Below are 15,592 nucleotides of genomic sequence, written 5' to 3' on the forward strand. Positions count from 1 at the left end.
CTCTGACTGCTGAGCTCTCGTCAAAATGGATCACATTGTAACACAAGCAGACAGTGCTTGCTGTGTGCCAGAACTGCTTACATGTAGTGAGAAATTGTTCTTGTGCATTCTCTTTCTGTTACCTTCTTTTTATAGAAGCAATTAACTAACATTCCAACTATTATGGACATTTGTCCACCATAATGTTGGTAAAATTATTGATGACACACCCTGGGCAGCCAATCGGGTAGCTCACCTTACTAATGTCATTGGGGTAAATGATGTTAAATGGGTAGGGGCGGCTTGAAATTCAGTTGAGCGATGTGCTGCGATCGGCAGTGATGTACATTTTTAAAACCTTATAATAAATTGCAGGCTTTATGCAGAGCACTTAGATGCATCAATTAATGTTCAGAAGGACCTACTCTAACGACTCAACACAGTTGTACAAAATTGTCAAAACCATTTCAGGGTCCCTTAAAAAAAAAAAACATTGTAGCGAAAGGTTGTGAACGTTTGGTTAGAGCATGCCCATGTTCAGTCTTCCTCAAAACCTTCAAAAGAACGGTTACCATCACTGTTCCATTGTCTCACTTCAGTTCCATTGCATCAATCGCTTGTGGTCTGCCCCAAATTGATGGATGGTCTTGCACACATTGCCGTCGGTGTTCCAGTGCCTATGGATCGCCTCTACTCTCTTACATCATGAAGCTCTGTTCATCCGGACATCCTTGTTGCTCCGCGACAAAAGATGAAGTGACCAAGTTTTGCAAGTTCGGATATTTTTCAGCATTGTTCGCTTATCTCCTGTGGTACCTAGCTTCTGCCAAGGTCACCATTGCAGCAAAGGGGGATGAACCAAAGATGACTGCCCTTCCTAGCCACCATTATTTCTTATCTGTGACAGCAACTAACCGACTCTGATTTTGCCATGGTTGTTACTATTGGGGTGGGGGTTCCACGTCTACAGGGCAGTAGGTTTACGAGAAGTGGGCTATCTCTCGGTGTTTTGGAAAAAATAGCAAATCATTCCAGAAACGGGTGGATTTTTTGGTAGGGGGGAATCTCTTGTTATATTACGGTAGGGTTTCCCAGCAGTAAATTACATTCCAGGTAAATTTTGTTCTCATTAGGAAGAACAGAGCAAAAAAAATTATGTGGACCCACAAGACTTTCACATTCATAATTATTTTTACTTCTGCTGCTAAATGTTGACATGGTATAGGAAATAAAAAGGGGGTAGGAAGGGACCTTCCAAAACATTTGTGCAAGCAGCAACATTTGTAGCTATACACTGGTGGCAACTTTTATTCCATTTCTTCTTTATTTTTATTCACCTGATGTGGTCATTCTTCATTCCCAACCTGAGAAACGAACATATTTGCTCTAGCAGGTACATGTGAGCACGACGTGGAAATAAAGACTTTGTAGGAGGCAGTAGGAAAGAACAGAGCAAGCACTTTCTTTCTTAGTCCTTCCTACAAAATCTATTACCATGTCAAAGTAATATGTACCCCCCTAGACTTAAACCAACTTGCCCAGCAACATATTCTACTCAACTACATTTGCTCTGCTTGTGGCCACCATGGCACTACTGACAAAACAGCTGTGACTTTGCAAATTTTCATCCTTTATTCCTTTTTATAAACTCATGTAGGACTAAGACATAAATGTTCATTCTTATGTAGAAATCTTGCAATTTGATGGAGTAAAAGGTTTGTGAACTTTCAAATACACAACAAAGGTCACAACCAAAATCCATCCCTGCTGTACATAATCATCAGTTAAGACCACCCCTGAAACTGTCGCAGAATATTTTAAAAGACATTGACAGGAAATTTTTGTTTGCTACACTGATGTGCTTGTGTACGTATTGTCAGCAATGAAAGCTTACAGGACATGGGTCTCGTGACAAATGTGAATTTGCGGTCTGTTAAGGCATGGTGCTTCTAATTCAATAGATCAGTGCAGGTTGCAGAAACTACTACACATTGAACATTTGAAGGCGACGCTAAGTGCCCAGGTTTTGCAGAAGTTCAATTTCATTTTCTTCAAGTTCTCTGCCCTGTAAGCTTTTTTCGCTGATTGACACTCTACAGCAGAAAAGTAGCAGTCGACATTGGCCAACTGGCCTTTGCTGTTTTGCTGTGCACTTGTCAACAAACGAAATGCAATAATATGAGTGCATGGTTTTCATTCAGTACAATTGCTGCATGCTTTAAGGGGTTATGAAAACTCGCCAGGCACACACAGACATTTGTTCATTTCATGTGGAGCTAGCATTTCTGCAGGATTGAGAAGTTTCCATGCTACTATGTGGCGTGTATAGTGTTGACAGCTGCACATTTCCGCATTTACTGCAGTACCGCAGTAGCGCATTTTGGTAAGCGTGCCTGAGCTGCAACACGCACAGTTTTGCAGAAGTGCAAAGGCTGCTGCCCTCTTTACACTTTGCCAGCTTAGACCGACATTGATTGGTTTTTCACTGGTGGTAGGAATAGGAGGAATCTTTACTTGGCGCTTCCATCTTCAAATGATTGGGAAACACAGAGATGCCCCTTTGTCTTCACCACTGGACTGATATTTTAAACTCAGTTTGTTTAATTTTACAGCAGAAGCTAAGCTTTAGTGGCTGTTGGCAGCAGGTTGTTTTCTTACTATTAAACTTCTTGTGAGCATTGCCAAAAGTCATGAAAATTTCAGAAAATTGAAGGATGAAGTTTACAACATTTCCGGTTACTGAAGGGCATAAAAGCCACATTTACGTAAGTGTGTTTGTTAGAATGCCTAGAGCAGTCAAAATTAAACTTTGCGCATAGCTCTGAAATGTATAAATAATTTGTGCATGCAACCTTTGCAAAGTTTCTCTGTGAGACAACTTCACAAAAACATTCTTGTAGTACCTGTATCACATGGGGCTGCATAGCTTTATGTGATCTATATTATATTCATTTTTGTGCCTTGTATCAAAGCCCTGTTTAAAATAATATTGTTTTATGTGAGCAACTGGCATACCGTTTGTTCACTGAGTTGCTCTAGGTGCAGTTTACAAAATTGAAACATCTCTTGACACTGTATGGGTTAAATGAATAAAATAAGCTCCTGCAGTCACTAGAATTTAACTGCCCCATTTAAATGGGGCAGATTTTATTTGAACCTGATAAGAGATTACCTAATGAAAGCATTTTTCTGCGTTTCACATGTATTTGAATTGGTAAGAAAGTTCGGGGTGGACCTAAGCTGAAGTGTCGTCTTAAATCCCAGTTTTGTTGCAGGCAAATTCCAGTGTGAACTGTGTCTTAATGCGCAAGAGCTGCGACAAGCACACCGACATTGACTCATTTGTTACAGACTGAATGCCTCTGGAGATTGCTCAATATTTAATAGGAGGTCATAAAGCTTTACTCTCCTCGCCATAAACTGCCTATAAGTGAAAGGTTTGTTGCAGACATTAATTTGCTGCTGACTGTAGGCTGTAAGTACACGCTGAGTTCATGATACATTGGTTGCTATATTTTCTGTTGTATATTATTTGAGGCACTGTTAACATCCCATAGAAACCAGAACAAAGGCTTATTTCGTGACAAAATATTTCACACAGCATTCTACTTTACTGATATACAAATAAAGAGAAAATTTGATTTGTGCTTTGTTCAGTACCATAAACCTGATGCAAAGCTTTGCAGTCTAAATGTAGGGATGTGTTCTAGCTCTGACCCGTCCTGAATGGAAGACCTTATGTGCAGGGTGTTCATGATGACTATGACTCTGCTGTCTTGTCAAAGCAAAACATGTGCCGAAAGGAGGCTGAACACACTTTATCTGGAAGCCCTCATCAGAGTCGCTGTCTAGAGGCCAAGCTTTAATAGCTGTAAGTAGGGGAAGAGAGTATAACCACATGTTTTAACGCGATACCGTTAAGGGCCCCGTGTCGCAGAAAATCCTGTGTCTGCGTCCAGCGCCGGACGTCGCTTCGGTAAAAAGAATTTCTAGCCATGCATACCCAACCACGCGGGCCCTCCATGTAGCACAAGGAAGTTACTTAATTGAATTTCTCATGGTAAAATACATAGAAAAATTGTGAAGTACAACTTACACACAACCTACAGACATGATAGCGTCGGATTGTAATTTGAGTATACAAGAAAACAATTCTCTTACGCGGAAACTCAAACTCAAACCCCTTTTAACGCAATAGTGTTTTCCAGCTGCTGTTTGAGGTCTGTCTTAGTAGGAGCGGAACGGACCCCTCGGTTCCTTGCACACCATCAAAAAAGAAAAAGGGCGGGGGGGGGGGGGGGGAACCACAAAGCTTGTCTTTGTGCATAGCGTTCGCGGCCAGCGTTTCCAGGGTGTCTACCAACCGGGAAAACCGGTAGTTCTCAGGGATATTGAATAGTCTATAAATTTATGCTTCTGTCAGGGAAAATTAGCTGTAATTTTATTGAAATGGAGCTATAGTCGCGCTTATGTGGGCTCGAGTAACAGAAAATTATCGTAACGAATCGTCTTTGACGACGTGTCGTCGGCTGAAGGAGTTGCCAGTGTACAGTCGGCAACCGATTTTCCGGACGCCCGATTTTCGGGACATGTGCGATAATTCTGACGGCTTCGCGGCACCACCATGTGCCCCATAGAGTCGCTGCAGAAGCGCGTATGAAGTTTCGGACGCAAGAACCGTTCGCCGGCCGATTTTCCCGACTGTTTGCCTTGACCGCAGGTGCGAAACGGCATTAAGCAAAGCCACCACCGCCGCCACGTTGACTATCTGGCCGCCTCGAACCGGCGCTCTCGCACGTAGATCCGTTGGCAGCCGTAGCCACTGCTGCAGCAACGCTAGGCCTAGCTACTTCGACGTTCGCTGCTGTTAGCAATTTGCCGCTATCAGCAATGGCGCGGATTCAGCTTTTGTAATCTTCGCTATAGAAGTGTGTAACACCTGTGTCTTACCATTGCTCACCTACGGGGCCTGGAGGCTTACGAAAAGGGTAAGAATGATGGGTGTAACGTTAAGGGATAAGAAGAGAGCAGATTGGGTGAGGGCACAAACTCGAGTTAATGACATCTTAGTTGAAATCAAGAAAAATAAATGGACAGGGCATGTAATGAGGAGAGAAGGTAACCGATGGCGATTAAGGGTTGCGGACTGTATTCCAAGGGAAGCGTAGCAGGGGGCGGAAGAAAGTTAGGTGGGCGGATGAGATTAAGAAGTTTGCAGGGACAATATGGCCACAATTAGCACATGGCCGGAGCAATGGAGAAGTATGGGAGAGGCCTTTGCCCTGCAGTGGGCGTAGCCAGGCTGATGATGATGAATCTTCGCTATTGGTTTCGAAGCTCATGAAGCACGACACTTTGAATTATGCTGGTTTTCGAAAGTAGGCTTCGCCTCAATTTAGCAATGTTGCGCGGTGAAGCATAGGCTAAGTATTGCGGTGAAGCTTAACAAGTATGGAAAGGGGCAATTGTCACTGGACCTAGTATGGACAGTTAAAGGGAAGCTGAAACACTTTTCGAAATAAATGAGTTCTCTGCGGCATTCTACAGTTTTGAGTCCCATGAACACGAATATCTGGTTCAAAAAGAGCGGAAACAAACGCAAGCGGCTGTTTTTTCAAGAAAACGCGCACCAGCGCCTCAGGGCATCACGCGAACGCCGCTGTTGCCCGTGATTGGTCGGGGCCGCTGTGACGTCAATCGCGGCAGTCGCCGGTCGGCGCCGCCGCATGCCGCCGTTTCAGAACGTAGCGCGCTGTTCTGTTCTGGCTTCATAGCTGAGTTGTAATCATTATGGAACGTTCTCGCTGTCTCGGACAGCTTGTATTTTCGCCGTACATGTTCGAACCGACAGCCGATACGGAAAACGATAGCGGAAATGGCGGTAACGGCGGCAACGACGATGTTGAGTGTGCCAACAGTAAGAGCTATTTGTGCACCTTCTCGCGCGTTGGAAATCTTAGCTGGTACGTATGTTTTTTTTTTTTCATGTAGCTGCACGTTCCAATGACGGGAGAAAAAATGCGCTAAAGTGTCACTGGGAACTTGCTGCTGGAAAAATGCCGAAGCACTAACTTCTCATTAGATTGTAAACACGTGCAATTCCGCGATGTCAAGCACCTTGCCTCTGCTTGTCTAAAGTCCCGTGGTTTTTTGAGTGTTGATACACGATCGCGAACATGAGTGCCGCGTTTCAAACCGCGCACATGCAGTGCTGCGAGGTACAGTCACGGAAGTTGCTTATCATACACATCCAGAGATGGCCCGAGGTATTATATGTGCAATATATGTGCTGGTTCGACGACTTTGCGATTGCGGCTCGATCAAGAATCGGTATGCGTGCTCCATGCTAGTGTTGACATAAAGATATTAGGCAGTTTTAGCACCGCCGTGTGGTAAACACGATAACTGCAACCGGACGTTGAATGTCACTAGGCAAGCCTATACTCCATTTCATACCTCAGATGCAAAGCTGTGGAAGCTACGCACGAAGTCCGGTCACCAAAATTTATTACTGCGCGCGTTTCCGTCTATGCTTCGCAGCGTGCCAGCGGCGTTTGCTCGCACGAGCATGCACGTGAACCTGCCGCGACGGGCAGCTACACGAAAGAACATTTTACGAAAATCGCAAAAAGAAAACAAACGTGAGCGGCGGCGGCGGCAGATCTCTCGTAGCGTCGTTCAGTAAAGCGCAGGACGGAAAGAGGCATGCCAGTACATGCCAGCACGCCGGTCCGGCCGCTCGGTCGCCGCGAATGACGTCACTCTCGCCGGTTCTCTCCTCTGGCAACCACCTCACCCGGCGCTCCGGGAAGCGATGGGGGCGTGTCCGCGGGGGTGATTTAGAAAGCGATTTCCGCCCCTTATATTAACAAAACGAAGAAAAAAATTCGGAACCGTAAATTATTAGGTCTGTTCTTCCCAATCCCAGCAATTCATGGAAATTGAAAACCGTTTCAGCTTCCCTTTAAAAACTTGATCTAACGAAAGCCGATTTTACAAGGTTTCCGATCTAACGAAGAAATTTCCATTCTCTGGCAGGTACCCATAAAGTTCAATGGTGTCGTCAAACCGAATTAATGGAACTAATTTGGCCGAACTAGATTTAACAAAGCTTTTCCTGAAATAAATGAGTAAAAAAAAGCGCCGATTTCTTTCTAATTTTTATGCAGATGGGTTTTTCTTCGAGCGTGCGCTCTAAAGATACCGCGTTAAAACATCCATGCACCCTAGTCGTGGCCCTAACTTTGTTTCGACGCGGCTGCACGCTGCGTAGATGCGCGGAACTGCGTACTCGGCACCGCCTGGGTAGGGGGCGGCGGTGCTTGCCCTCGTTATTTCATGGTTTATGCAACAGGTTGCTGGATTAGCGGCAAATTTTGATGACGTGGTAACTTTTGCGTGTCGCTACGTTGCAATTTTAGACTTCTAAGGACCGAAAAATTATTTTCTTGATTTTACAGGCGTCCCGATTTAACGAAATAATTAGAGGGTGGTATCACTTCGTTAAATCAAGTTTCAGCCGTATTCCTTAACTATACATGCGTGCACCCGCCATCTCCTATCCCAGTACGAGCACCGAGTGCCTTCAAAGCTTTGCGGATGTGCCTGTGGCTATTTGAGACCTTAAGGGCAGTACAAGACATGGATTCATTTTTTCGAACTGCTCGATTTTTTGGACGTTTTCGCGACCCATAGGGAGCCCGAGAAATCGGACGTTGACTGCACAACTGACCAAGAGGGTGCTTCAAATTTTCCATGGTGTAAACGCGCTGCGGAAGGAGGACGAGAACAGAAAGAACTGACGCATTGGGGAATTAACAGGAAAGGAAGTGTGCCGCCGCTTTTTTGAAGGAGTTTGAGCTCAAAAAAATGTTTTGGCTGACGCCCGGATGCAGTTGTCCCTCATCCAAACCAAACTATTTAAAGTAGTGAAATGCAACACTGAGACGTTATGTGCGGGCTAAGAGTATGTCAGGACAGTTGAGGTTGACTTTCCAGCTGCTGAGAGAGAATGTTACTTGTGACAAAGTTTGGGCCTCATAACCAATGAGCTTGCTATTAGTTGATAAAGAGAGCTCATATTCGAAAATATTTGCTTCTGTATGCTCTATATGCATTTCTTTTTATTCGTATTTGAAAATGTTTGGCTCTATTTGCAAGGGGCTTCACCATTTTTTTTTCGAAGATAATTGATTTGCTGCGTATTTTACTAACCCCTCCCTCCTCCTTTCATTTTGAATAAGGTGAACAGTACTCCTTACTAATCAAATTAGATTAAGTCGTTGTTTTATTTTTTAACGTACTTGCTAGTTACAGCATCGGGCAACATTGTGTCAGCCCATCTTGACATAAAACAATGTTCTGTGTCGCAGTCAGGGAAAACCTTAAAAACTCAGGGAAATTGGAAACGTCAACTTCGTAGACACCCTGGTTTCCCAGTAAACATTACGATTACATAAGCTGCAGTTGCCGGTAAGCGTGAGAAGCACTCGGGGATCATTGAATGCTATCGCATTCCACTCTTAAAGACGAAGCTTAAGCGTCCTCCAATTAGTGTGTGTGTGTGTGTGTTTGTGTGTGTTACTGAAGCTTTCATTAGCTTTATGAAAAAGTACTGATCTCACTTGATGCACTTACAGCTAAGCATGCATGGCTGTAAGCAGAGCTTTTCCTTTTTTCCTGGGCAAACCTGTGCCTTGACATATCGTTTTGCTGGAGCAATATGGTTGGCAGCTGCAGGTTCATGTGTTACGATCTGATCATTTCCTTCAAGCGTGAAGACCATGTTTTCCTTGCCACACACACACACACACACACACACACACACACACACACACACACACACACGCACACGCACACACACACACACACACACACACGCACACGCACACACGCACACGCACACACACACGCACGCACGCACAGACAGAGAGACAGACGCACGCACGCACTGAATCTTCTTCCTTTGCTTTCTCGATGTTTCAGCTGTGTTTACATGCACGCATTTTGTGACAGCACTGTACAATCTCAGCTTTCCCCTTTAACTCACCCTTAACAAATAGTGTTTCACTACAAACACCAGTCCTCTGACCGGTCCTGTGAGTAATATCATTGGAGTTTTGATTTGCTGAAAGGGGCTAGATGTTTTTCTTTTTATGTCCTACTATAGATCAGTCATGTGACAGCAATAGGGTGCAACACAGCGCAATATTGCAGGATGACTTTCTGGCCTTGAGCTCTCCCAGGGCTGCAGGGAAGTTAGGGGAAAGGCCTGCCACGATTGTAATACATCTGAAGAGACCAGAGAAACCCAGCGTTTCCAAAATGTAGTGCTTGTAATTTTCATTAGTGTATTTAAGTTGTTTCATTTCGTCTTTGCTTTTATATGGTACATTGCGGAAACTGCGGAGGTATTTCTGTTAACACGGTAAATTGCATTTGCCAGAAGCAAGTTTGTGCAAGGCTTCCAAACACTGTCCACATTTTTCACAATTTAACTAATCTGTTTTTTTTTTAATTATGCTTCAAGCTGGAAGTAGCAGTCATTTGTAGCGAAAGAATGCCTAACAGCGATGCAAACAATATGAATGCAGTTTTCAAATCAAGTTAACTAAAATATGACGCTAAGGCAAGACATGGATTACATAGACCTTCTTTGCCAGTTTGCATGTCGTCATATGGCCTTGTGTGCGTGTGTGTGAAGCTTGAACCGGCTCTTTAGTTGTCTTAATATGCTCCTGCATGAAGGTAAATCGCGTGAATCGTAAAGTTCGATCTTATAGCTCCCGACCTTCTTTTTTTCCCTGAATGCATCTAGGAATGTCATTACAGACAGTGCAGCCAGTTTTCCCATATGTGCCGGCTCTTACTGTTTCATCTCCACAAAGAATATGCGAGTGCTTGCTTTGCACTTTCGTGCAGCGTTCAAAACGGCATGTGCAGAACGTTATAAAACAGCACGATGTCGCTTGGAGATCACATTGCACGCTTCCGGACAGCTGCGCGTGCTCGCATATGTTCTTATCGTCGCTGATCGACCAGCCCGAAGGGCTGATAAAGATTTAGCGTGGCGGCAATTAGTGCCTCAAGGTTTCATCTGCGCACCCGCTCCAACGTATGCGCATGTGGCCAGGAGTTCTGCGTTGCAGTAGCGCATACTGCAAACGCACAAAGGACGTCGTGATCACGATGTGTTGAAGCGTTATACTATTAGGGAGTCTTAGTACGCCGCTACTGATGAACTGTTATAGCTACCGCCTCCACCACCTGGCAACTTTCACAGGCGCTGAGCCGCGCCAATCGCGCACCGGGCGCGGCTGAGCGGCGTGCTTAGTGCTGCGCTCGTTATGGTACATCTGCCGGTGACGTAGGCGCCACACGTGGTCTCCACTCAAACGCCGTTACGCTCGCGTCTTCCGCTAATGATAGCGGGCCTATGTGAGGCTACCGAGCCTTCTTTTGGTACCCAGGAATGGCGGCCATAGTGGTGTCAATGTAAGTAGCTCTGCAGCGCACGTGTACTACAGAGGCGCGCTGTATAGTAGTCGTTCAGTTCATGGTATTGTAGTCCACCCGCCGCACGAAGACTGATCGGTAGAGGGCGTACCCGACGACCACGGCAACTGCAGCCACGGCGAGCGTGGAGCCGACGGCGATGGGCACCGTCTCGTCCTGCGGGAACGGGTCCTGGACGCCGGCCATGCGCACCTGGCTGCATCGGTGCGCTGCGTGGAGGAGTGAGACGTGAGGAAACGCATGCGCTCGCGCTGTGGCATCAATAAATTGTGTCAGCATGGTCCAGTATGAAAGAAAACACGCCGGAGAGCAGGTGCATCCACTGAGAGTCTAACCTCCGCCACCCTAAATATAGATTTCCTTAATTTATTTTTTATTCGTCTGCACATTGCATACTTCTGGTGTTACAGTTTTCGCTAAGCTGCAAAATTCAAATATATCTGAGTTCGATACGAATTGACTCGTCTTACCGCATCGGACCACTTTGCGATACTGTCATTTATATTGCGTCAATGCATGTGGCGCCGACTATGCATTGCTGTGGCTCTCCATGTCTGGATGGTATGACGGTATGATGGTATGGATGGATGGTATATATGCTTAGCTATTCTGGCACGCCTACCGCACTTCCTGTCTGCGTCGGGTGCCGGGTGCCTCGATGCGCGCGCATCTAGGCAACTTGGAACTGCGCTCAACAAGGCGGCACCACATATAGAAAGGGGCTGCATCTAAGCCGCCCATGAAACTGCCTAAAGGCAATATGCACTGATGTAACACAGCAGCCGCGATTCGGCGAGCACGGTGCAAAGGTGCGCGTAATCTCGACGCTCAAATCTACAGTAGCATTGTGAAAGCTGTAAGATTATGACGTGCGTAGCGTCACGCGACGCTGAAGTGACTTCACCTTCGTACGAACTTACCTGGACCATAGGTTCCCTGGAACTCGTACGCCTGGATGCGCAGGTCCTTGAACTGCACGGCCACTTTGCGTCCTCCGCGTGAGTCCGTCAGCGTGACCAGCTTAGGCGTTGGACAAAAGTACGACTCGCCCATCGGTGTCTCGAAAAGTGTCATATTCTCTGGACTCCGGGCCGTTCGCTTGCCGGCTGCGGCATGGCGACGGTAGCTGTCAGCTTAGGTCTTGCAACCGCAGCAAATGCAGCGACACTCGAAATGCCCAGAGGTAGCTTTCATCGGAGAATTTTTGTCTGCCCGTAAAAAATCGTGCATAAGCCGTTTCGGGATTACCGTCGATGTTAATGCTGTTAGTATTGAAGCAATGTATCTACATTGTATTGCCGCCGCCAAAACGCGTCATGTATGGGGCGTGTGCTGCAGCCGGGCTCCTCTCGCGCTTTCCTCGACTCGCCGAGCCACCTGGCGCCACTACCGCAAAGTCCGCGCCCGGCGAGCGTCTGAGTACATATGACGCGGGTTCGATTCCGCCCTGCACCGGAGAAAATTTAGAGGATTTTTTTTTTGTCGTTGAGAAGCAGCGCGTACTCATGTGACCCAAGCTGTTGTGAAAGAAATTGAAGAGCGGCACATAAGTGACCCAAGCTGCGTGCGTGCGGTTAGATACTAACGGACAAACATGAAAGTGGGTACAATTCGCAAAGAATCCTAATTGCGTTAGATAAAGGCAGTTTAGGATATACTGAAGTACTAGAGAAAAGTACGTGTACAGCATTGGAAGTGGCGCCATCTTATGACACTGACTTCAACTAGACGATGAGCAAAACGAGAACAAGGTGAAAGCAGGAGCCAACGTTTCAACAAGGGGACTTGTCTTCTTCAAGGCGACATATGCTTTCCTCGCCACAGTATTATAAATGGACTTCTTCTAAATAGGAGAGTATGTACGGCGGGTGGGTGCAGCAACGAGCGAAGGTGTTTCATTAAAACTTCTTTCTGGGCGAGTTGGTGCATACTTGACATGAAAACTGTTTACAGCGCAAACACATGCAACCACTTTGGAAGCGTTCTACATACACAAATATGGCAGCAAGTGCGTAAGCACCCCTTCTGTATCGCTTTTTGCGGCAGAGCTTCATTTTTTGGAAGCGGCTGCTTACTGATTTCATTGTATCTTAGTATCCCTCGCCTTTTGTTAGTGTTTGTCTACTTTTTTCGTTTTCTTGTTTCTTCGCGTCTGAATGCGTTGACTGCTTGCACGTTCGTTCACCGATGCGCATCGTCATTTTCCCCGATTGTATCACTCCCTTCCCCCTTCACTTCTGCCTTTCCCCTTATATAAGGCACCCGTCTTCTGTTAATAAAAGTTAGTTGACAGTCAGCGCTTGTGTCCTGTCCCTTATACTTTGTGGTTGCATGTGTTTGCGCTGTAAACAGTTTTCATGTCGAGCGAAGGTGTGTTAGCGTGTCGAATTGAGAATAAAGGAATGCTGCGCACAAGGCCAGGGGCCCAGCCGTCTGTCAACCTCGTGTCAACGCACACGTGTTAGCCGGCGTGTGCTGGAAAAAAAGAAAGGAAAGAAAAAAAAATACGCTAAGAAACCAAACTAAGTGTTGTTGCCTATAGCTTGAAATTTAGCATAGCGAATAGATTCTAAAGCTCCCTTTGAAACGTGTATGCCTATAGGTAGCAATGTCTTGAACTTATGGATAAGGTATGATTCTCTGTATTTTCTTTCTCGTTCAGAACGGAAATTTGACTGTAAGATGTAGAGTTTAATCACTGTCCGTTTAATCTGACGTTCATTGATTGTCCTGTTTCACCGATATCGGTGAAACAGGACAATCAATGAACGTCAGATTAAACGGACATCGCGCGGACACAGCTAAAAAGCTTCCCGAAGTCGTCGTCTAGCATTTCAACCAACCAGGTAATAACTTTGATGAACTTAAACTCTACATCTTACAGTCAAATTTCCGTTCTGAACGAGAAAGAAAATACACAGAATCATAGCTTATCCATAAGTTCAAGACATTGCAACAATTAGGCATAAACGTTTCAAAGGGAGCTTTAAAATCTATTCGTTATGCTAAATGTCAAGCTATCGGCAACGACGCTTAGTTTGGTCTCTTAGCGTATTTTTCTCTATCTTATTTTATTCCCTTTTCTTGCCTTTTTTTATTTTTTCCAGCCGACGTATCACACGCCTTTGACACGCCGGCTAACATGCGTGCGTTGACACGTGGTTGACAGACGGCCCGGCCCCTGGCCTTGTGCGCAGCGTTCCTTTATTTTCAATTCGACACGTTAACACACCTTCGCTCGTTGATGCACCTACCCGCCGTACACCCTCTCCCCTTTAGAACCCTGTGGCGAGGAAAGCATATGTCGCCTTGAAGAAGACAAGTCCACTTGTCGAAACGTTGGCTCCTGCTTCCACCTTGTTCTCGTTTTGCTCATCGTCTTGAATTTCCATCTGCCGTCTTCCCCGTGTTTTTTCTGACTTCAATTAGAGCAAACAGATCGAATTATACATTCAACCACATGCTCGTGCCATGGCGTACGTTAGCAGGAATTACCATTAAGTGTACGTGGAATTTCATTTAATGCAACTAGCATTATGCGGGAACTTCACCCACTTTTGTGCACGTCCTTGATCAACCTCTTGATCAACCACCTCGATGGTCCGAATAAATGTTTTCTCTCTCTCTCTCTCTTGATCAGTCCTCCAGAATGGGTATGTGCCATTGGGTAGGTGCCCGGATGGACAAGCAGATAAAAAGCAGGTGTGCGTGCGTATGTGTGGAGAAAGAAGGCAAGGGAACTGAATGGTACCAAAGCGCGGCATTCAGCGAAGAGCGCTGAACTACAGCGAAGTGAAGATGATGTCGGTAACAGAAAATTGAAAAAGTCGGTTACACAGAAGTGATAATTTTGGCAGTACGGTGTGTCGCTACATTGCTTCAATGAAAATTGCATTATCCTCAACATTTATCGTGAGATCGGTGCTGCTAGAATTTTGTTCTTCTTTTTGGTAGTGCTCATATCACGCAGTTTTCACACTTACCGTTCGTGGCACCCGGGAAGAAAGGAGAGTTTGTGTTGAACTGAATCTCCATACCGCTGACCTTCCATGATCCCCTGCCTTTGTCGTTCACCGGAGGAGTCTGAAAACAGAATAAATGCCGGCTGTCAACGGTGTCTCTTCTGCGACGCCCACACTGAGCGGTTGTAAAGTACGCGCCATTGATAAATTGTCACTGCGTCTGTAGAGTCAGTGACAGGTAAACAGTGCAGTAGAGGCTCCTCCCACAAATTCGTGTTGCGCCTGATCTCCGTTGCCCCAAAGAGAAGGCAGTGGCCCATAGCTCTACTGATAACCGGTTTTCAAGGCCTCTCGTGGCGTGACGAAAGACTGTCTTTTGAAATTTCTGTGCCCATATTGGTTACCTTAGAAAACACCTGGAAAACCAGCGAAAAAGAAATTTGAGACGCAAACACGACGGAAAGAAGAGACACCACAGCGCTGGAATGGCAACTGACATATATTTGAGGAAAAAAATAGAAAAACGAAAAAGAAAACGGATAAACTATCGAACACCAAACCGCCGACGCATGCGTAATGCTCTCAGCAAGGTACAAAATTCTTTAAATTGATGAACACACCATTTTGCCCTACCTGTTTCTACTTTCTACTTCCTTGCGTCTAAAGCTCAACCTTTTAGGAGGGATGTCTCGCTATCGCTCAAAGAGATGCAACACTGACGCATTTTCCTCTGAGCGATAAAGAGATAGCTTTCCTGAAAGCTTGAGCTTTAAACATAAGGAAGTAGAAATAGATAGGGAAAAATGATGTGCTCATCAATTTAAAGAATCTTGTACCTTGCTAAGAGCATTGCGCATACGTCGGCGGTTTGGCGTTCGAGGGTTGATCCGTCTTCTTTCAAATATATGTCAGTTGCTAGTCCAGCGTTTTGGTGTCTCTTCTTTACGTCGTGTTTGCGTCTAAATTTTTGTTCGCTGGCTCTCTCAAATTTCAGTATGAACCAACTGGCTCCGCAAGCAGCAATTCTACCTGGAAAATATTTTTAGCCGATTTTAATGATCTGTGAACTTCCAGTTTGCCGTGTACAGATTCCGGCAGCAGTTAGAACTGGCGATAACACGCGACAAAAGGAAGAA

The 15,592-nt window shown here is 45.6% G+C and overlaps 1 protein-coding gene across 1 annotated transcript in view; it reads right to left on the bottom strand.

Moving 5' to 3' along the window:
• Positions 1 to 6,280: 6,280 nt before the first annotated feature.
• LOC142588492 (lysosome-associated membrane glycoprotein 5) overlaps positions 6,281 to 15,592 on the bottom strand; it is a 39,821-nt gene continuing 30,509 nt past the window's right edge. The window contains exons 7-9 of the mRNA XM_075700302.1: positions 14,478 to 14,577; positions 11,415 to 11,600; positions 6,281 to 10,703 (exon numbers count right to left, since the gene is read on the bottom strand). Of these exons, the coding sequence (XP_075556417.1) occupies positions 10,528 to 10,703; positions 11,415 to 11,600; positions 14,478 to 14,577 (462 nt within the window). The 3' untranslated portion in view covers positions 6,281 to 10,527. The remainder of the gene's footprint in view (positions 10,704 to 11,414; positions 11,601 to 14,477; positions 14,578 to 15,592) is intronic.

The sequence above is a fragment of the Dermacentor variabilis genome, chromosome 7, assembly GCF_050947875.1.
Source record: "Dermacentor variabilis isolate Ectoservices chromosome 7, ASM5094787v1, whole genome shotgun sequence".
NCBI lineage: Eukaryota > Metazoa > Arthropoda > Arachnida > Ixodida > Ixodidae > Dermacentor > Dermacentor variabilis.